The following is a 22,052-nucleotide window of genomic DNA, read 5'->3' as shown; positions in this document are numbered from 1 at the left end:
GGGGACACCCCCCAAACCCCCCTCCGTCGACATAGGTTTTTACCAGTGCGTTGGGGGGAAGCTCCCCCCAAACCCCCCCGGTGAACAGTCAACTAGCCCTTCTGTGTCATACTGCTGGAGGGGGGGGTGCGATGGGACCATCCATATAGTTCCTTCCGACACATTTTTGTTTTGGTAATGTAATACATTGTGATTGACCTTATTCACGGGAATCGGGCGTTTCCAGTGATATACGACACAAATGGGTTGTCCTCATGCATTCACTTTCGAAACGCATTTTAAAATAGATGTTACGTCCTGTTAATGGGGCACGTCATCATCGCGTACATTTGGGAAAAACTCCCTAACGAGACCGGAGCAGACGGCTGAAAGTAGTTTAATTATTGGCCGCTAGGGTACAGAATGTACGTCGCTCACCCGAATTTTTCACGCAACTATAGCTAAATAGAGCTAGTTCTAGTTTGTGATTCAATTTGATACTTCAGATTTGGGCAGAAGACCAATATAACTTAGTCGTCAGTGTGGTTTTAAGCTGGAAAAACGTATTTGTTTTTCTTAAAGTGCCTTTTTTGGACGGGTGTGTGCGAGTGTTTTGTTTTTATGTCACGTGACCCTGATCATGTCGACACAAAATTGAAATAAACCACCCTTTTCTGTCATTATTTAGGACGGATATTTCTCTGATAAAAATATTAATATAATTGGCCAATTTCTTAGGCATATGATGTAGCGAATTCCCATGAAGATTTAAATTAATTTCAACCAATGGGATAGCAACCACCACCGGAAGATCGCGGAGAAATCGGTAAACTCAACGGAGTTAATTCAGAAAAATACCAAAAAAAATTGTTTGTAGGATATACAATCTCTCTTTATTTCTCATCATTCATTTACATTATCTACTCCCGCACACACGTGTATCTTAAGAGCCCCTCCTAAAGGGGGGCTTAATATGTAAAGTCAAGGACTTAGTGAGCCCCCCTTTAGGTCGGGGGAGCTCCCCCGAACCCCCCTACGAGCATATGTTAAGTGCAAGCTCTAACAACTACAGCTGTTACAATGGGGGGACACCCCCCAAACCCCCCTCCGTCGACATAGGTTTTTACCAGTGCGTTGGGGGGAAGCTCCCCCCAACCCCCCCCCCCCCCCGGTGGACAGTCAACTAGCCCTTCTGTGTCATACTGCTGGAGGGGGGGTGCGATGGGACCATCCATATAGTAATTATAGTTCCTTCCGACACATTTTTGTTTTGGTAATGTAATACATTGTGATTGTCCTTATTCACGGGAATCGGGCGTTTCCAGTGATATACGACATTTAAATGGATTGTCCTCATGCATTCACTTTGGAAACGCATTTTAAAATAGATGTTACGTCCTGTTAATGGGGCACGTCATCATCGCGTACATTTGGGAAAAACTCCCTAACGAGACCGGAGCAGCCGGCTGAAAGTAGTTTAATTATTGGCCGCTAGGGTGCAGAATGTACGCCGCTCACCCGAATTTTTCACGCAACTATAGCTGAATAGAGCTAGTTCTAGTTTGTGATTCAATTTGATACTTCAGATTTGGGCAGTAGACCAATATAACTTAGTCGTCAGTGTGGTTTTAAGCAGGGAAAACGTATTTGTTTTTCTTAAAGTGCCTTTTTTGGACGGGTGTGTGCGATTGTTTTGTTTATGTCACGTGACCTCGACCATGTCGACACAAAATTGATATAAAACCACCCTTTTCTGTCATTATTTAGGACGGATATTTCTCTAATAAAAATACTAATATAATTGGCCAATTTCTTAGGCATATGCAGCGAATTCCCATGAAGATTTAAATTAGATGTTCTCGTAACCTGTTACAACTGGTCTGATTTATAATTCAGCGCTACAACTGGTCTGATTTATTTATTCAGCGCCATTTTGAAAAACCAAAAAAAAATGTTTGTTGGATATACAATATTTACTCTCTTTATTTCACTTCATTTACATTATATACTCCCGCACACACGTGTATCTTAAGAGCCCCTCCTAAGAGGGGGTCTTAATATGTAAAGTCAAGGACTTAGTGAGCCCCCCTTTAGGTCGGGGGAGCTCCCCCGAACCCCCCTACGAGCATATGTTAAGTGCAAGCTCTAACAACTACAGCTGTTACAATGGGGGGACACCCCCCAAACCCCCCTCCGTCGACATAGGTTTTTACCTGTGCGTTGGGGGGAAGCTCCCCCCCAAACCCCCCGGTGGACAGTCAACTAGCCCTTCTGTGTCATACTGCTGGAGGGGGGGGGGGGGTGCGATGGGACCATCCATATAGTTCCTTCCGACACATTTTTGTTTTGGTAATGTAATACATTGTGATTGTCCTTATTCACGGGAATCGGGCGTTTCCAGTGATATACGACACTTAAATGGATTGTCCTCATGCATTCACTTTGGAAACGCATTTTACGTCCTGTTAATGGGGCACGTCATCATCGCGTACATTTGGGAAAAACTCCCTAACGAGACCGGAGCAGACAGCTGAAAGTAGTTTATTTATTGGCCGCTAGGGTTCAGAATGTCGCTCACCCGAATTTTTCACGCAACTATAGCTAAATAGAGCTAGTTCTAGTTTGTGATTCATTTTGATACTTCAGATTTGGGCAGTAGACCAATATAACTTAGTCGTCAGTGTGGTTTTAAGCAGGGAAAACGTATTTGTTTTTCTTAAAGTGCCTTTTTTGGACGGGTGTGTGCGATTGTTTTGTTTATGTCACGTGACCTCGACATGTCGACACAAAATTGATATAAAACCACCCTTTTCTGTCATTATTTATGACGGATATTTCTCTAATAAAAATATCAATATAATTGGCCAATTTCTTAGGCATATGTAGCGAATTCTCATGAAGATTTAAATTAGATGTTCTCGTAACCTGTTACAACTGGTCTGATTTATAATTCAGCGCTACAACTGGTCTGATTTATTTATTCAGCGCCATTTTGAAAAACCAAAAAAAATTGTTTGTTGGATATACAATATTTACTCTCTTTATTTCACTTCATTTACATTATATACTCCCGCACACACGTGTATCTTAAGAGCCCCTCCTAAAGGGGGTCTTATAATTTGCTTGCCAAAAGATTTAAATCAAGTAGGCCTACGTATACAATTCTGGTATGTGATTTACCGCTACAAAACCGGAACAAGAATTGCTAAGGAGGAGAAAGATAAATATTTTGGAAAATTATCCGATTTTTTTCCCATCTTCAAAGGGTTTTCGAGTTTAAAAAAACGTTGACGATCTAGGTAAATATAACTTTTATTGAATAAGCACATTTATTTGAATAAACCTGAACAGACTTTGTAATATTCGACCTATAAGCTTTCGAATGAAATTCGTGTACCAGGCTGTACTGCAGATAGCTGTACATTTGATTGTCGGATTGCTCTATATTCGGACACATGATGGAATTCGAAGACACGACTTATACTTTCGCTTTTCAAAATTTGTAGTTTTTCCTGTTTTATTTTAGGACAATTATGGCTGCTCTCATGGAACTGGATCCTATATTTGTGAAAGCTTTAAAGCTTCTACATTCCAAAGCAAAGGATTCTGCTGCTCAACTCAAACAGATGGTTGATGATTCTATCACACAGAAGAAAGGCCGGAGTCGAGTAAGTTTTGTTCTTGTCCGGGGTCTAAGTTTACGTTAAAAAGCCAACAGGACTATGTTCTGGATAGTTTTCAAAGGAGAATTCGATGTATAGATGTGATAATGATATAGTAGTAGTAATAGTATGCTGTAATTTTCTTTTATAGGACAACAGCCCTAAACCGAGTCTGATAACAACGAAGTCGTCTTATGGACAGTCGGGAGCTAAACCCGACTTCGATGAAATCAGGAAACGGGAGATTGAAAAAAGAAACTTTGAAAAGGTAAATATGTATGCCAACAGGATTTGACGAAAGCTTCAGTATTCATGATACATTGTGACATCTAGAATCTTTGCCGGAATCCCAGAAGTCTCTTCTGAGTTGTACTTCTCTTGATAGAACTGATATCTGCATGTTTTTTCTAGGTAAACAAGGACTTATCAGACCTGGTGCAGCCGCCTGAGCCAAAGAAGCCAAAGTTGGAGCCAAAGCCAAATGTTGACATAAAAAAGGAGGTCCAGGAGCACAAAGTTAAAACATATAAAGACAAAGATCCGCCAAGGGACAAGTTCGAAGAAAAATATGAGAAGAAGGTCAAGACGGAACCGGTTAAACCTGAGCCGAAGCCGGAGAGGAAAAGGATTATTGTACCGGAGGATGACTCTTCAAGTAGTGATGATCTCGGGATGGATGCGGACGACTTCGCTGTTGATATGGGTATAGCCTGTGTGGTTTGTCGGTGAGTAAAGTCTAAGAGCTTGTTGTCTTTTAAATCAGGTCATATTTCGAACAGACCTTTTGCCGATTTGGCACTTTAAAGTTGTAACCAACATCGTCCATTAAACTTCTCTCTTTAATTTTAGCCAATTTGACAGTTCGGCGGCCAACCAACTTGTTGAGTGCCAGGAGTGCCACAGTCTGTACCACCAGCAGTGCCACAAACCAAATGTATCGAGCCAGGACGTCAATGATCCAAGATTTGTCTGGTATTGCTCGAAATGCCAGAAAAATATGAAGAAAATAGTAAGTACTCGGCAAAGTTGTGGGTGTAGCTGGAGGGAGGAGGCAAACGAGGTTTCAGGAAATTGCATTCAAGAAACTTGCTCAATGTCATAGGAAATGTGTCCATTTTCATTCGGTGTTGAACCCACTACGTATGGGTCAAACACTCTTGAATGGGTGATTAAAATAGATTTACGCACCAACCCAAAACTTTCAGACCCCCTCCTCCCTCTATTCAAAAATATGTAGATGAACCGGTTTACACATTTGCCAAACTTGTCAGACCCCCTCACCCTGAGGTGCCTGCACACTTCATGGAATGTACCTTTGCTATTAGCCCATGCTCCCCTCTGCCATTGACATTTGTTTCTCATATTTCTTCCTACTTTACTAACAGGTGACCACAAAGTCACAGAAGACGAAGCCAGTTACACCCTCGCCTAGTTCTGCTGGAAGCTTCCTCTTCCCTAAAGATAGTGGCACAAAGTCGACGTCATCATTGAGCAGCAAACCTTCACCAACAGAGACACCATTCCAAGCATTTAAAAGACTAGCTGAGGCCAAGGTAATCATAAATGACTCCATTGAATATGAATAATATCAATCTGATAATATCAAACTGGTGACCTTTTAAAATTAACACTAATCTTTGCATTTTTCAGGCAGCAGGATCGAGCAGTTCTGGAGGTTCCAAGCCGTTTGTAGGGCTGGCGGGGCTCGCAGCAAATCTCTCAGGAAAGACGTCCGAGTCATCAAAATCTTCAAAAATTGCAGACACTAAATCATCTAAATCATTTGAGAGTTTAAAGTACACTTCAAAATCATCTGACTCATTGAAAACAAAGCAATCAGAATCTAAATTATCAAAAAGTTCAAGCAGTGGGGGCATAAGTGTAAAAAGTAGTTCCAGCACTGGACTTGCTAAGTTGGCAAGTTCTGTGACAAGCTCGAGTAGTTCTGGTGGAAGTAAATCTGGTAGCGTTTCATCTTCGGGTTCGGGTTCGGCCAAGTCTAGCGCTAGCCAGTTGTCACGAAGTAATAGCGGTGGTGCTAGTCAGGCAATGGCTGCCGAGAAGAAGCTACAAATGATGAAGAAAAAGGCGGCAGCAAAATTACAGGAGAGGCGCAAATGAGGATATCAAGGAGGCTAGGGCATCAGTAGAACCTCATATCAATGACACCTGATTCCGGAAGTAAAACTGAATGGAAAATACCATTTTAAGTCCCAAGTCAGTGCCCTTTATAGTGAGGGAGGCGTCTGCTGAAGGAGGTTTGTAGCTAGTTGAAATAATGGACTGTATTTTCACTCTTTTTGTAAGAAACTGGCTGTGATCACCAAATGCCATTTAACATGACCAATGGTCAATTAGGATGTCTATTGATCACTTTACTTGTACTCCTAATTATCTGTAATACTTTCTTGTAATAAACTGGCATTGGTACAAGAACATAAAATCCAGTTGACTTCTTCTGAAATGATTCCTTTTTGAATCTCCTGGTAAATGTGCAACCAAGTAAGATTTCTCTGGTTTGGCGCATAACCTGGCTGTCATATCAATATACAATAAACTATCCCCAGAAATCTGTCTCCAAGTAGGCAAGACTGTAAAAGTGTCTCTGGCTTCACTGCAAGACTGTCTCTATAATGGACAGGTTGTGACTATGTCGATGCACTTGAAGACAAGTACAGCCGGGCTGTTTCTTTAATCGCAAACATCGGGACCTACCTTGTACGGCTACCTCACTATGCTCCTGGAGACAGTCCAACCTGGCTGTCTCTTCAAACGCGAACATCATTATCTATGGTCATGGACTGGACTAATATCACAAATATACAAGCGAGCCGAGCCACAGCTAGCACTGATCAGTCTTCAAGATAGGTAGTTCCCTCAATGCACTGTCACTTAGAGCTAGCACTTATTCGTCTTCAGGATGGATACTTCTCCCAATACACCATCGCCCAGTGCTCGTCCTGATCTGTCTTCAAGATGGAGTGTTTCCCAAAACATCATCGCCCAGAGCAAGCACTGATCTGTCTCCAAGATGGGTTGTTCCCGCAATAAACCATTTTGCCCAGAGCTTGCACTGGTGTTTGCCTCCAAGGTGGGTTGTTCTCCCAGTAAACCATCTCCAAGAGCTAGCACTGATCTGTCTTCAAGATAAGTTGTTTTCCCAATACACCATCGCCCAGCGCTGGCACTGATCTTTCTTCAAGATTGGTTGTTTCCCAACTATGCGCCCAGAGCTGGCACTGATCTGTCTTCAAGATAGGCTGTTCCCCTAGTTCTATTACTAACGTATCAGGTCAATCGTCTGTGCTGGCACCTGTTGTATTAATGCCCCTGTAACAAAGGTTGCCGATAGAACGGCTCGTTGGTCTGGTGGTACGAGTCTCGCTTAGACTGCGAGAGGTCCCGGGTCCTGCTCCTGGGCAAGCCCTTTTGTTGAAAAGTTGGCCAAACGTCTGTGCTGCCAACTGTTGTATCAATTTTACACTGCAGGGATCTGGGGAGGGAAGGTTGCTTGTTTCCCATTCTCCCTGGATGCAATCAATCTTCTAATGAAGGATGCTCTTTTCCACGTTTTTATTTCGACTATCGATACGAGCTTGTAATTATAATCTTATCGTCATCAGCGATTCACAAAAACTGTTTAAATTCGTATCGAGCCAGTTTTTGTAAGAGGTTCCTCTGGGTGGTACTGGTCTATATCATGACTTCGAACAAAATCAAGTAATTACACATTACACAAGTGCAAAAATAGTCCAGTTCCAAGCTAGCTGTCACGGCAATGTTCGGTCATTGCATTTGTTGAAGCCAGGCAATCCTATAGTTTTGCTTCATGTACCCTCGGCAAGGTATCGACTGAATTCGTACTACTCCATCCTGGCATAACCAGTGCTTTTCAATATACTCCGCCTGTCGATATTTTGTATATGACGTAGGAGTAAAAAAGCCTGATCTCAGAATGTACCTCCCAGAAAGGAGCTTTGCTGTTTATGACGCGATGCCCAATGGGCAAACACTGCTTTTTAAAGCTGTTGCATTTTTCTGTGCAAAACTCTCAAAATTCGGAGGGCGTTTTTCTTGAAATAAAAGTACCTGAGCGTAGACGTTGGCATGCAGGGGCGTTGGCACATTACTGGTAGCAGGGATGTTGGTACTTCAGCAGAAATGTTGGCACCTGAGCAGGACTGGTGCCAACCTCCTTGCTCAGATCTCAACATCCCTGCTGAAGTGTCAACGAGGAACTTAAACTGATTATAGTTGACCATCGACGACCGAAAAAGTCACCTTTACCAGTTGTATCAAGACATCTTCAATGTGAAAGGCAATCGGATCAGTGCGCGAGACTCTGAAAAGATAGCGGCTTTCACCTCTCCATATATAGGCAATATATCTGTCTCCCTCTCTTATTCACATCGTCTCTGGAGGGCGAGAATAGAACGCATCATTGCTGCAACCTACACTACATGTATTGTATATCATGCAACATTTAATAATGTGATAAACTCACTAATATTTAGTTCAGCATCTGAACGGGCGTTTTAAGATACTCTTGATAGCTTGTCGAAACCGTCGCCCAGTTGCACAGTAAATGAAGAAATTAACAAAACTGTTAAAATTGCCCAGAAAGTAAAAAATAGCGAGAACCCCATAATAGATAAATATGTCAAACTTGATACTTGTATATAATCGAAAGAGTGCGAGTATTTGGCCAATCGCACCCGGCAGCTCTAGTATTATAAATATCACGACGACTACGACCACCCGATACGTAACCATCTTCAACTGTTTGTCTTCTAGAGTATTCTCTGCTAGACGCACCGTCATAGCCTGCTTTAGGTTGAATAATATCAAGCAGGTTAAGACTGTGAGAGTAACTATCGGTAAACATGAATTGATAAGGACATGCAGGCTTGAAATGTAGATGATACGAAAGTAATAGTTCAAATATAAATCGGTGTGGTCCCAAACGGGTTGGAGCTTACCGGAGCAAGGGTCATAATGGAAATCAACGCGGAAGGAAAGAAGTAGAGGGATTCGATACAAAAATGCGCCCAAACAGATGGCTGATAGCGCAATGTAGGCATTCCTCTTTGTGCATATGACTGCCGCCCACAATGGCCTGCAAACAGCAATAAATCGCTCCGTGGCAACATATATGGTAATGTAGACAGATGCAGTCTTTGAGAAATAAATCAGAAACATGAGATAAGGGTATGCCAGGGAATGGAACGCCTTAGACTCCAACCACAGGCCGTATGCATTATACAGGCTCAACAAGCTATACCCCAACACCGCTGAAACTAACACAATACTGTCCGTCACTGCTAACCCCTGGAGAAGCACCGAGGTTGATGTGTAGGGCCGTTCATAGCCAATGCCTATAATCGCTAGCATATTTGCCGGCAAGCCGATGATAGCGATGGTTAAGGTCAACGGTAGATCGATGACAAAGCGGGTCAAAGCATAAAAACCAATCAGCGGGTGCGTAGGATACAAACATGGTTCTTGAGGAAGGGTCTGATCTGATGTCGCCATGCTATAGCTTGTAATCATTTTCCAAATTGACAGAAATTTTGGCCACAAGACATACTCTTCCCACTATTAGGGAACCACGGGCTGCAAATGTTCAAGTTAACTGTACCTGATATCTAACGTGGCAGTCCGGGGTAATGAAATACCTGTATACGATTTATACTCTTAGGCCTAGGGACAGGTCTCTCCATTCATAAATCTCTCACTAATTGAACCCTGAGGGCGCTAATCGCTGTCACACTGGCACGCAGGTCTTCTTGGCTGACTTATCTTCCTTATACAAACCTTGCAATAGAACTGATGATACAAAACGCACTGTATTGAAAACGTATAGGTCGCCATAACGGCGGAGGTGACTGGCTACTTGGACATCCGCTCCGTCCTACGAGTGTTTGTGTTTGATGTGTCGACCGTACTTACTTACTGTCTTATTGTCCAACTGTTGTGATGCATGCAAGGAAACCCAACAAAATTTCGAATTTTATTTTTTTCCTTTTGTCTAGCCTTGGAATTTCTACCACTCCATCTTTCTGAAGCTCGCGCGTAGTTCTAGTCCGACCGCCGATTTATTGTTTATTATGACAAAATTTAAATTTAAAACTGCAGAGCGACTTATTAGGACTTGAAGTGGATTCACCAAGCGATGTCCTCTAATATTTGAATATTGGCGATGGTTGTGAAAAATCACATTGGTGTCGTTTCTCAAGCCACTTTCAAGCATGTGCTATATCAGTCCAGCGCTAAAAAGCTTCAAGCAATGTGGACAACACATGTGCGTACATGTATCCGATAAATCCTCTTGGTGCTCAGTTTTATGCTTTTGTCTATCAAACCATGACCCTGCAGTTTCTATGTTTACAACTGTTATTCGAATCGTAAACTAATATCCCTGAGGCAACCTAGTGATCGGAGTAAGTCACAATTTGTGCGTAGCTTTGGAAACAAATAACCACGTGCAACTTGAGACGTCGCGCAAGCAATGCCATACTCTTTATTGGAAATAATAATTGATACGTTAAGTATGTCAACGACTGAGACAGTATACATGCATTTCACATCAATAAGGAAAACTTTTTAATTTGAAAAATTCTAAGAAAAGGCAACCCGTTCTGAAATCTTTTTTGGTTTCCGACAATTTTGTACGTAGACTTGTTTTCGGGCAGGGGCTTTTATTTTATATATATATGTACATGTATATTAATGAATATTTTTGATGATTTTTGTCCTCAGACGTGGCTCGGGTTTGGGATTTTTCTCAGAGGACGCCGATCCATTCTTACACTTATCACTAAGCCTTTTGGAGCAGTACATATCGTTTGGATAATGTGCCTCGCTAATGGAGGCATAGTCAGTCAGGCCTATACTCCTGCAGCTAGAGTTCGCATTGAAGCCGTTTTGATGTTGCTGTCTGACCTTACCAGGGCAGAACACCTCCAGTAGGCCACGCTTCAGCTTGATGTTAAAACACCCGTATAATATTGGATTTAATGCACTTTGGATGGGTTGTGCCCGCAATAAACCATTTTTGTCCAGAGCTTGCACTGGTGTTTGTCTCCAAGGTGGGTTGTTCTCCCAGTGATACTCCATCTCCCAGAGCTAGCACTGATCTGCCTTCAAGATAAGTTGTTTCCCAATACACCATCGCCCAGCGCTAGTAGCACTGATCTTTCGTCAAGATGGGTTGTTCCCCACTATACGCCCAGAGCTGGCACTGATCTGTCTTCAAGATAGGTTGTTCCCCTAGTTCCATTACCAACGTATCAGGACAATCGTCTGTGCTGGCACCTGTTGTATTAATGCACCAGTAACAAAGGTTGCTTATATAATTGCTCGTTGGTCTGGTGGTACGAGTCTCGCTTAGACTGCGAGAGGTCCCGGGTTCTGCTCCTGGGCAAGCCCTTTTGTTGATAAGTTGGCCAAACGTCTGTGATGCTAACTATCAATTTTAAACTGCATGGGATCTGGGGAGGGAAGGTTACTTGTCCCCTATTCTCCCTGGATGCAATCAATCTTCTAATGAAGGATGCTTTTTTCCACGTTTTCATTTCTACTATATATATCGACACGAGCTTGCAATTATAATCTTATCATCATCAGCGATTTACAAAAACTGTTTAAATTCATATCGAGTCACTTTTTGTAAGTTATTCGTACAACCAAGCGAAGCTCCTCTAGGTGGTACTGGTGGGTCTATATCATGACTTCGAACAAAATCAAGTAATCACACATTGTTAATGGAGCTCTACTTGCTTTATTTATTTTGCACGCCAGAGAATTGATTTCAAAAACGCTACTTCTTGTCTCCGAGTGCAAAAATAGTCAAGTTCCAAGCTGGCTGTCACGGCAATGTTGGCACCTTAGTGGTAGCAGGAATGTTGGTACTTCAGCAGAAATGTTGGCACCTGAGCAGGACTGGTGCCAACCTCCTTGCTCAGATCTCAACATCCCTGCTGAAGTGTCAACGAGGAACTTAAACTGATTATAGTTGACCATCGACGACCGAAAAAGTCACCTTTACCGGTTGTATCAAGACATCTTCAAGCACAATGTGAAAGCCAATCGGATCAGTGCGCGAGACTCTGAAAAGATAGGGGCTTTCACCTCTCCATATACATGTATAGGCAATATATCTATCTCCCTCTCTTATTCACATCGTCTCTGGAGGGCGAGAATAGAACGCATCATTGCTGCAACCTACACTACATGTATTGTATATCATGCAACAATTAATAACGTGATAACGTGATAATGTTTAGTTCAGCATCTGAACGGGCGTTTTAAGATATTCTTGATAGCTTGTCGAAACCGTCGCCCAGTTGCACAGTAAATGAAGAAATTAACAAAACTGTTAAAATTGCTCAGAAAGTAAAAAATAGTGAGAACCCCATAATAAATAAATAAGTCAAAATTGATACGTGAATATGATTGAACGAGTCCGAGTATTTGGCCAATCGCACCCGGCAGCTCTAGGATTATGAATATCACCACGACCACGACCACCCGATACGTAACAATCTTCAACTGTTTGTCTTCTAGAGTATTCTCTGCTAGACGCACCGTCATAGCCTGCTTTAGGTTGAATAATATCAAGCAGGTTAAGACTGTGAGAGTAACTATCGGTAAACATGAATTGATAAGGACATGCAGGCCTGAAACGTAGATGATATAAAAGTAATAGTTCAAATATAAATCGGTGTGGTCCCAAACGGGTTGGAGCTTACCGGAGCAAGGGTCATAATGGAAATCAACGCGGAAGGAAAGAAGTAGAGGGATTCGATACAAAAATGCGCCCAAACAGATGGCTGATAGCGCAATGTAGGCATTCCTCTTTGTGCATATGACTGTCGCCCACAATGGCCTGCAAACAGCAATAAATCGCTCCGTGGCAACATATATAGTAATGTAGACAGATGCAGTCTTTGAGAAATAAATCAGAAACATGAGATAAGGGTATGCCAGGGAATGGAACGCCTTAGACTCCAACCACAGGCCGTATGTCTTATACAGGCTCAACAAGCTATACCCCAACACCGCTGAAACTAACACAATACTGTCCGTCACTGCTAACCCCTGGAGAAGCACCGAGGTTGATGTGTAGGGCCGTTCATAGCCAATGCCTATAATCGCTAGCATATTTGCCGGCAAGCCGATGATAGCGATGGTTAAGGTCAACGGTAGATCGATGACAAAGCGGGTCAAAGCATAAAAACCAATCAGCGGGTGCGTACGATACAAACATGGTTCTTGAGGAAGGGTCTGATCTGATGTCGCCATGCTATAGCTTGTATTCATTTTCCAAATTGACAGGAATTTTTGCCACAAGACATATTTTTCCCACTATTAGGGAACCACTGGCTGCAAATGTTCAAGTTAACTGTACCTGATATCTAACGTGGCCGTCCGGGGTTAGTGAAATAACCTGTATACGATCTATACTCTTAGGCCTAGGGACAGGTCTCTCCCCATACATAAATCTCTCACTAATTGAACTCCGAGGGCGCTATTCGCTGTCACACTGACACGCTGGTCTTCTTGACTGACTTATCTTCCTTATAAAAACCTTGCAATAGAACTGATGATGCAAAACGCACTGGATTGAAAACGTATTCGTAGGTCGTCATTTACAACGGCGGAGGTGACTTGGCTACTTGGACATCCGCTCCGTCCTACGAGTGTTTGTGTTTGATGTGTCTACCGTACTTACTTACTGTCTTATTGTCAAACTGTTGTGATGCATGCAAGGAAACCCAACAAAATTTCGAATTTTATTTTTTTCCTTTCGTCTAGCCTTGGAATTTCTACCACTCCATCTTTTCTGAAGCTCAGTCGCGCGTAGTTCTAGTCCGACCGCCGATTTATTGTTTATTATGACAAAATTTAAAACTGAGCGACTTATTAGGACTTGAAGTGGATTCACCAACGATGTCCTCTAATATTTGAATATTGGCGATGGTTGTGGAAAACCACATTGGTGTCGTTTCTCAAGCCACTTTCAAGCATGTGCTATATCAGTCCAGCGCTAAAAAGCTTCAAGCAATGTGGACAAAACATGTGCGTACATGTATCCAATATATCCTCTTGGTGCTCAGTTTCATGCTTTTGTCTATCAAACCATGACCCTGCAGTTTCTATGTTTACAACTGTTATTCGAATCGTAAACTAATATCCCTGAGGCAACCTAGTGATCGGAGTAAGTCACAATGGGTGCGTAGCTTTAAAAACAAATAACCACGCGCTACTTGAGACGTCGCGCAAGCAATGCCATACTCTTTATTGGAAATAATAATTGATACGTTAAGTATGTCAACGACTGAGATAGTGTATATATACATGCATTTCACATCAATAAGGAAAACATTTTAATTTGAAAAATTCTAAGAAAAGGCAACCCGTTCTGAAATCTTTTTTGGTTTCCGACAATTTTGTATGTGGACTTGTTTTCGGGCAGGGGCTTTTATTTTATATATATATGTACATGTATATCAATGAATATTTTTGAAGTTGATCTCCTCACCAGAAGACTGACAAGTTATGTAAATTGACATTTTTGAACTAAAAAGTAGACGCCTCTTATGAATCATACACTTGAAGTGGATGGCCGCACAGCAGATTTCCCCGATGTGGCGGACTGAGGTTCGCTTTCCCTCTCATGCACCCTGGACGAGCTCCGCGAGTCGGGCTTCTGAACCACGATAGTCGGCAGAGTCATCCGCTTCACCGGGATCACCGCGGCTTTACCATGCCCCTCTCGCCGATCACCGCTACTCGCCCGCCTGTCACTCAACCGCCCGAGAAACCGCACCCGCAGCCGGAATCCATTCTTGTTAGTCTCTGCGATGATTTTTGTCCTCAGACGTGGCTCGGGTTTGTGATTTTTCTCAGAGGACGCTGATCCATTCTTACACTTATCACTTAGCCTTTTGGAGCAGTACATATCGTTTGGATAATGTGCCTCGCTAATGGAGGCATAGTCAGTCAGGCCTATACTCCTGCAGCTATAGTTCGCATTGAAGCCGTTTTGATGTTGCTGTCTGACCTTACCAGGGCAGAACACCTCCAGTAGGCCACGCTTCAGCTTGATGTTAAAACACCCGTATAATATTGGATTTAATGCACTTTGGAGCAAGGCGATGGTCTCTACAAATGCTAGAACAGTTTTCGGGACGTTGTATTTGTATTCGCTATAAATCCGTATCAGATGCGTCACAAAATACGGGCTCCAACATGCTATGAATGTTATGATTATACTGAGTGTCATTTTTATAGTTCTCACCCGGGCTCGCGGGATGGAGCGCTTGTCGCCAACACATTTTCGTATCGTCGTCCCGGAGCCTTTACTTGTGGACAACTCGCGGCCAGACCGCCAAACAACACGGACAATATTCACATAGAAAAACGTAATCAAAATAGCCGGAATAATAAGGATATAAGTAGCGAGGAAAGTAAAGTATATTTTACGCTGCCAGAAGGCTGTATAGCCACGGCTTTTGCAGGAATAATGAGGACGGCCATCTTTCCAGACGCCATCTTGGACTTGCACGAAAATTAAAAGTTGTGGAATGGCAAAGATGAAGGCGAGAGTCCAAGACACTATGATCATTTTCTTCCCCCGGGAGTTACCCGTACCAAGACACAGTGGTTTGCATATAGCAAGGTACCTATCAAAGCTCATAGCTGCGAGAATGAACGTCGTACTGGCAAGCGTCACAATCTGAGCATATGTTGTCAATTTACAACCAGCGGCCCCTAGCAGCCATTCCTCCCCAAACGCAACAAATAATATCTCTGTCGTCATTGTGACGACACAAACAGCTAGATCACCGATTGCCAGATTGATTATAAATATATTGACGCGACTATTTATCTTCCTGTATTTACTGCAACTTAAGACAATCAAGATTAGAGTATTACCAACAATGGTCATGGCCATGATAACGCACAAACTGGCGACCCTCTGGATGACGTCAGGCGTCCATATAATCTCATAATCCGAATAGATTTTTAACCCGTCTCCCTCCGTTCTATTAGGAAGGCAATCGAGAAACACACTTCCGTTCCACGTGGAATTTAAACAAATGATGACCTCATCACTGCCGTACATGAGAGAGCCGTTAGATGGCGCACTAGCGGTTCCGTCTCTACCCGACATCGCTGTCCTCCATCTTTTTACAACATTGTGGTATTTGAAAAATCAAGCATGGATCTGAAACGACAGAGTTTAAGATAGAATTACTAGTGAGAAACTTATTGCAAACATGACAAAGTTCCAACATAGTGCTTCTCTTGATGAAAGTTCCTTTTGAGCTGAAATGGACACTATATCTAACCGAGTCGAAGAATTTTTTTGGAAACCGCGCTCAGAAAAAAAGTTCTTTTAAAATCGTGGACCGATTCAATGGTTGGTGCTTCAGTTCAACTAAGAAAACAGAGGGATGTCTGAAATCAGGACACTTGTAGCTATTGTAAATGGTTCGGCCGTCGTGCGAGGACATGGAACAGCTGCCATCTTTAGATTGTCTGAAACGGAAATGAACGACAACAAAACAATAAGAAGGACAACGAAGACAACAACAACATCCAAAATGCTAAGAATAACAGTAGGAAAATCCTGGTGTGATCGTCTATAATGTTCAGTCGTGTTAAATAAGAACACCCCCGAAAATAGTTGAGGAAGACTCCATGGATATGGGATCGGTATAGGTGGCTCTTCGAAGCAGAACCTCCTCAGACTGAAGGCAAGAAGATCTTGCTGAATGCCGTTGGAGATCCTTGTAACTTTTACGGGAAGTTCGAGTACATTCTTAAAGCTCAGGAGGAGCGCTGTCAAAAACGAGGTGACAAAAACGTCAAGGTCTAGGTCACTGGTTGGAAAGCTGCCACTAAGGTCAAGGCCATGCAAGATGCTACAAACGGGATTACACTGAACTGTTGATGTTGATGGCGACCTGCCTTATTCTAATTGTGTGTTTTGTTGAACTCTGCGTCACGATTTAGCAGTTATACATATTCTAAATCACGACGTCTAGACTACGTCTCAGGTTACCCCGGTCTCGTGCCATTTCGACATCTGTTAGAAACTGATCGAGCGACAACAGCGGAGTGCCTTATATCTTCAACGACATAATGATTACCTCCCAATTGGCTGTCTCTTCAAAACCACCAGAGTGTCAGCGGTGGCCAAGGTGGCGGAGTAACATCAAGAAGGTCGCTGCTTGAGGCAGAAACAGACCTCGACTGTCTGTCGCATTGGTTGACCCCAAGTTAGAGATAAGGGCACTGATACCATGCTAGTCGAGCATGCTGAGCTTATCAGAATACCAAGCATATCAGGAATATGAAGCTGGAACTATTCCGGAACGTTAATGGTGTTGGTTTCGTGAGACTATCTGAACGGCGGACTGATTAGGCTGCACAACAACCCACTGAAAACTTAGATGATGCTATTATTAGAATGGTTGCCCCGGCCCCCAAACAAAATCAGTAATTAGGCAACCATTGATCGCGGAAATGGCCGTCTTGGTTTTACAGTGGCAGGTGCGGGTGTTCCGAAAACTGTTTAAGGCTAATAATGCACTTTGTAACGGATGCATTTTGCCATGTTTATCCAACAGGCGCAGAGCCGACCCACTCTTTCGGATGTTTCCCAAAGACCGATGGGCAAAAGGTAATGGTTTGTTGCTCATCATCCTGCGAGTTCCTGGATGATCACAAGGAATTAATGGGAGGTGTTTTGATGAGTTGACACCAACAGCGATGTCTTTCATAATGTCAAACAATAAAGTTAGGGACATGAATGTATGGATAAGAACGGGGTTAAGAGAAACAGAGAAAACATCTCACCATCGCCTGGTCAGACGGTGTTCAAAGCAGCACACTAGAGAGAGCCTGACTACGCGTTTTGAACTCTGGAATCATGTCGTCAATTTCAGACAAACTCCACTGGCACTCACCTTGTGGCAGAGGTGCTTGGTTATTGCAAATAATTGAAATATCAAATTGAAACACATTTCGCAGCATAAAAACTCATGAATTTGTCGTATTCCTGAATTAAGATGGTTGAGATTCCATTAATTTCTATCGAGCACTACCTAGTATATCAATCAAGCATACCTCTTCTCATTTGCACGATCAATCACGCTCACTGAATACGGGCCATTCACTTCCCTTGAACTCGAACCGAAGTCTGATAGTTTTGGCCTTATTTTCAAGGTCAGGCGAATTTGTTGTCCGTCAGAAGGTCTACGTAGTACCAGTGAGTAGTAGACCTCGCCTCATCAAGAAGAATCGTATAAAAGAAAGATAAAGGAATCTGTTAATCTTTCACAGAAGAAGAAATTCTCCGCCTCTTATTGACGCAGCAAACCAGATGTTGCCGTGCTGTGTTTCTTTCGATCTCAAGCCCCCTGAATCAAAAACCACTTTATCACTTCTTACACATCAATCGTGACTGGAACCGTAACCAACCGCGCGTTGTATCTAAAGTGATGGTGAATTTAGATTATATGGGCCGTGTCGATGTATTGACGTCCTGCTCTCTGCACGCATCGTGTCAATAAAATTTTGAATCGGGCTTTGGTTAGAAATCGAGTAACTGAATGAGTGTTGAGCTCTGATTGACATTAGCAGTGGTACACGCATTACCACTCGGGTATAACACTTTAGGAATGGGAAAAGGCACGACAGTTAGGAAATGAAACATTGTGCACCACAATGTGAAATTCCACCACCAACCCAGTCGGAAGTTGGTCGCATTTTAATTTTCTAATTCATCAGCAATAATTAGCGAAGAATACGTTTTTAAGCGGCATTGGCGATCAATCAATACGACACAATCGCTATTTTTTCTGTTCGAAAACACATATCAAGAATTTTTGATGCTACAATGCTTCAAACCTCGGATTCACAATCAATTTAACTACAACATTAATAGTTGCTAACGGAGAAACTGCGATGGAAAAGCACGTTTAACCGCTCGTATAGTCACACTTATGGCACGCACATTCTCACGGACGGGGTTCTTGATATTTTGATAAGAAGTCATTCACCAATCGGTTTTGTGAGAAGTCGCATTGACATAAATTTGAAAAAATCAATTTCCTATTTACGCGAATAACCAAGCGACCATGCCGTATCAACATCCTTACTGTCGAGTTACATTTGTATCATGTTTATGTAATAATTCTATTTGTCCCGATGTACTGACAAGGTTTCCTTAATTACCCTTGGTTCGCCCCAAGTTTATCAGTGTTAACCGCGGAATATTCTGTTGACAGATTGATGGTCGGTCAATAACCTAAGCTTATCTTGCTGTCCCCGCTCTGACATCCTGCGATCATTACTCGGATTCTCCATCAGGATGCTATCATGGAAATTACCGGCAATTTTTCCATTGGCTCATCATATAGCTAAAACGCTATTAGCAATGCTGACCAAAGGAGTTCAAGTTATCGACTGGTTTGAACATCAACATGATCGTCGGCATGTTCGGCGTTTGCAGTTGATGATAATAAAAATAAACAAACAATTGGTATTATTGGTATTACTAAAACCTCAACCGTGTGCGAGCGCCTTTCATTCGTTTCGCAGCAAAGGTCCACCTGCTTTCTCCCTTTCCCTCTCTCTGTGATAGGTCGGCCATTTTGTTTACCAACAAAAGTGCGCCGTCACTAGAAGCGCTGATTAGGAAAGAGGCAGACGAACCTGGCCTTTCAGTTCATATCATGGCTGGGCGCTTAACCTGTCGCCAATCGATCGGCCGACAACAAAAGGTTCATGAAAGGGTTGTTAAGTTCTCATTGGGCTGGTGTTTTGGCACGAGGAGCAAAAAAAGACTTAAGAAGGTGATAAACATCCTGTCTAAACTTCTTGCCCCCGCCGAGAAAATATAAGTAAAAATTTACGGCGAAATTAAAATTCCATAGTTCCGAGAGGAGCCATATTTCGAGATTCCTGCGCAAGTTCCAATACTTGCTAGAAGTATAATACATGGGGAATAGACCTGGAACGCTAAGTAAGGCCTCGTGTAGACGCAGTGGCATGGAACACACGAGGTACGCCACGGACACCAGGACCAACATCCGGGTTATGCTGGATTCATGTTGTTGTTGTTTCGTCGCTGTTGACGTCATCGCTTGTCGTTTCCGTGCGGCCCGTCTCACGGCGACGATGATGACAACATTTCCCCCTGCGATTAGAATAAAAGGAATCACAGCTCCGAAGGTTAATTGGTACCCGTCAAAAATAGCGCCAACAATTGGAACATCCGGAACGCTACGTTTTAAGAGGCCCGTTGGGGGATCGGATACATCGTAGGTGAAAAAAGTGTCGATGTGAAGGATCAACTGGGAGATGATTGTGATGATGACAATCTTCCATGCTCTTGACGCTGTGCAGAACTTCTTGGCTTTCATGGGGTACATGACGTTGATAGAACGGTCGATGGTCATTTGGGTGAGGATAAGACTTGAATTTATCGCAAAAACACGGTGGAAGTACCATTGAATTCTAAAAACGTATTGCAATAAGGTTTATTAATTACCGATGCAAATTTTTCAAAAGGATGAACCGTGCTTAGAATATACTAGAGTCATTCCATTTGTACCTTCTTCTGCGGTTTCATCGAATTGACGGAATGAATGGAATATGATGGTACATGACAAAAATCATGCTTAATCGCTACCAAAGCGTTTCCAATTGAAGGGAGTAGAAGCGAGAAATGATGCTTGACCCACACTATTAAAAGGACAATATAGAGTTACTGTCTCTTTATCATGTGAACAACGCTTTTTTCCAACTTACGGATATATATTCCTGGGCGCCCTGCTTTAGGCATGATTGTTTTTCATGTTGCATCATATTCCGTTCATTCCGTTTCGTTCCGTCAATTCGATGAAGCCTTCTTCTTCGGTCTTGCATGCTCATGCTTAGCTAAACCTTCCGTGAACGCTAAAAAGCAATATTTTGTTTTGTTGTGAAAGTGCTTTTTGGGTGCTATATGTCGTGGAATAATTTAGCCTAGAGTATATCTTGAAGTTTCCTCTTTTGTTTCAACGACAAGTTGCTATTGAAGCACCGTACACTCAGCTGAACAAATGTACATGTTCATTGTCTCCTCACCTCAGAAACCAGACACTTCCCTTCATCGCCTCGTCAGAGTATATCGTAATCGCATAAATGATTCGACAAAACAGTACCATGTTATCGACCACCGCCAGCGACGCCATGTACACGCATGCGCTAATCTGCCGGTTCTCCTTTGACATGGAGATAAGATAAGCAATCACGTTGCCAGGGACGCCTAATGAGATCGAAATCACGCGGGTCCACTTGCTTATCAACGCTATGGCGACTTCCATTGCCGGGTACATTTCTTGCTGTGGCACCATTGTTGAGTCCTCCCCTACGAACCCTTCCAACATCGTTGTGTAATTCATCATTTTCACTGACACTCACGTTTTCGCAACATAAAGGAAAGAAACTCTGCAGCAAAAATAGGCTTGAAGAACCTTCTGAAATCCGACTGAAGCAATAAAAATGTATCATTTATCTATATAAGCTTCAGTGATTTCAGGGTTCCCGAGAAGGTGTTGTCAGTATACATGTAGTCACACTTCTGTGTCGAAGTGGACTCTGTACCAATGTCTAAACCACCTTAACAGCATCAACAGGGCCCAAGATAACTTACACGCCCGCAAACGAGCGATTTTTATCGCTTCTACCTGCGCAAATTATTGCTGGGATGAGCGATAAAAAGATCGCGCGTCTGCGGAAAAACCAGTAGCGTAATCGCTGGATTTGACACACTGGTAGCACGATCCAGAAGGACTCGCTCTCCTCCCCATTAGATCACCAGAACCTACACATCTTTCTGTTTAGAATAGATGGAATGCTCATAACCAAATCAATGAGTAAAACTTTCTTGGTCTACTCTCGCTGTTGCACGCCTCAGAAGTGTCCCGAGTCGACATATCATTCACGGAACTCCAAGTTTTTGCATTATGTTAACGGCATAACTGGACGGTTTACCGTAACACATGTACTTTGCTATGAATGCTAAATGTACATCATGATATCAATACGATAACCCAAGTTACGCTACTTTCAGCTAATATGACAATAGCAGTGCAGCCAAGGCACCCAAAGTCACACTTAATTAGGATTGAAGATATCAAAAGAAATATATAGAGTTGGTTAGAAAATATTATGCAGCAGATTTTATGACCTATATTGCGCCAAAAACCATTAGTTGTTAACATAACAAACGGACCAAACGTTTTCATTTTTCCGAAGATAGAAAACCGTAGATCCAATTGAATATGAATGTGTGCCACATATTTCAGTGGTTCCATACAATAGCTAGCTAAAGAGACCGGGAAAAATCCA

General features: G+C 42.6%; 2 protein-coding genes across 3 annotated transcripts in view; one reads left to right on the top strand and one right to left on the bottom strand.

Moving 5' to 3' along the window:
• Positions 1-2,288: 2,288 nt before the first annotated feature.
• On the top strand, positions 2,289-6,074 carry LOC135492359 (integrator complex subunit 12-like). Its single transcript, XM_064778776.1, has 7 exons — positions 2,289-3,278; positions 3,506-3,647; positions 3,793-3,909; positions 4,053-4,366; positions 4,491-4,650; positions 5,027-5,194; positions 5,292-6,074. Exons 2-7 carry the CDS (start codon positions 3,513-3,515, stop codon positions 5,760-5,762), a joined length of 1,365 nt encoding a protein of 454 aa, XP_064634846.1. The 5' UTR covers positions 2,289-3,278; positions 3,506-3,512; the 3' UTR covers positions 5,763-6,074.
• A 7,922-nt stretch (positions 6,075-13,996) lies between these two features.
• The window catches only part of LOC135492740 (neuropeptide S receptor-like), a 52,647-nt gene continuing 44,591 nt past the window's right edge, over positions 13,997-22,052 (bottom strand). Inside the window, exons 1-2 of one of the 2 annotated variants that reach the window (XM_064779359.1) lie at positions 17,781-19,259; positions 13,997-15,873 (exon numbers count right to left, since the gene is read on the bottom strand). In XM_064779359.1, the coding sequence (XP_064635429.1) occupies positions 14,248-15,819 (1,572 nt within the window). In that variant the 5' untranslated portion in view covers positions 15,820-15,873; positions 17,781-19,259 and the 3' untranslated portion in view covers positions 13,997-14,247. Of the gene's footprint in view, positions 15,874-17,780; positions 19,260-22,052 lie in introns of those variants that run through there. The other variant, XM_064779358.1, reaches the window with a different exon arrangement.

Source organism: Lineus longissimus, chromosome 8 (assembly GCF_910592395.1).
Source record: "Lineus longissimus chromosome 8, tnLinLong1.2, whole genome shotgun sequence".
Taxonomy (NCBI): Eukaryota; Metazoa; Nemertea; class Pilidiophora; order Heteronemertea; family Lineidae; genus Lineus; species Lineus longissimus.
The sequence above is the reverse complement of the archived record's forward strand: the minus strand, read 5'-3'. Positions and strand labels throughout refer to the sequence as shown.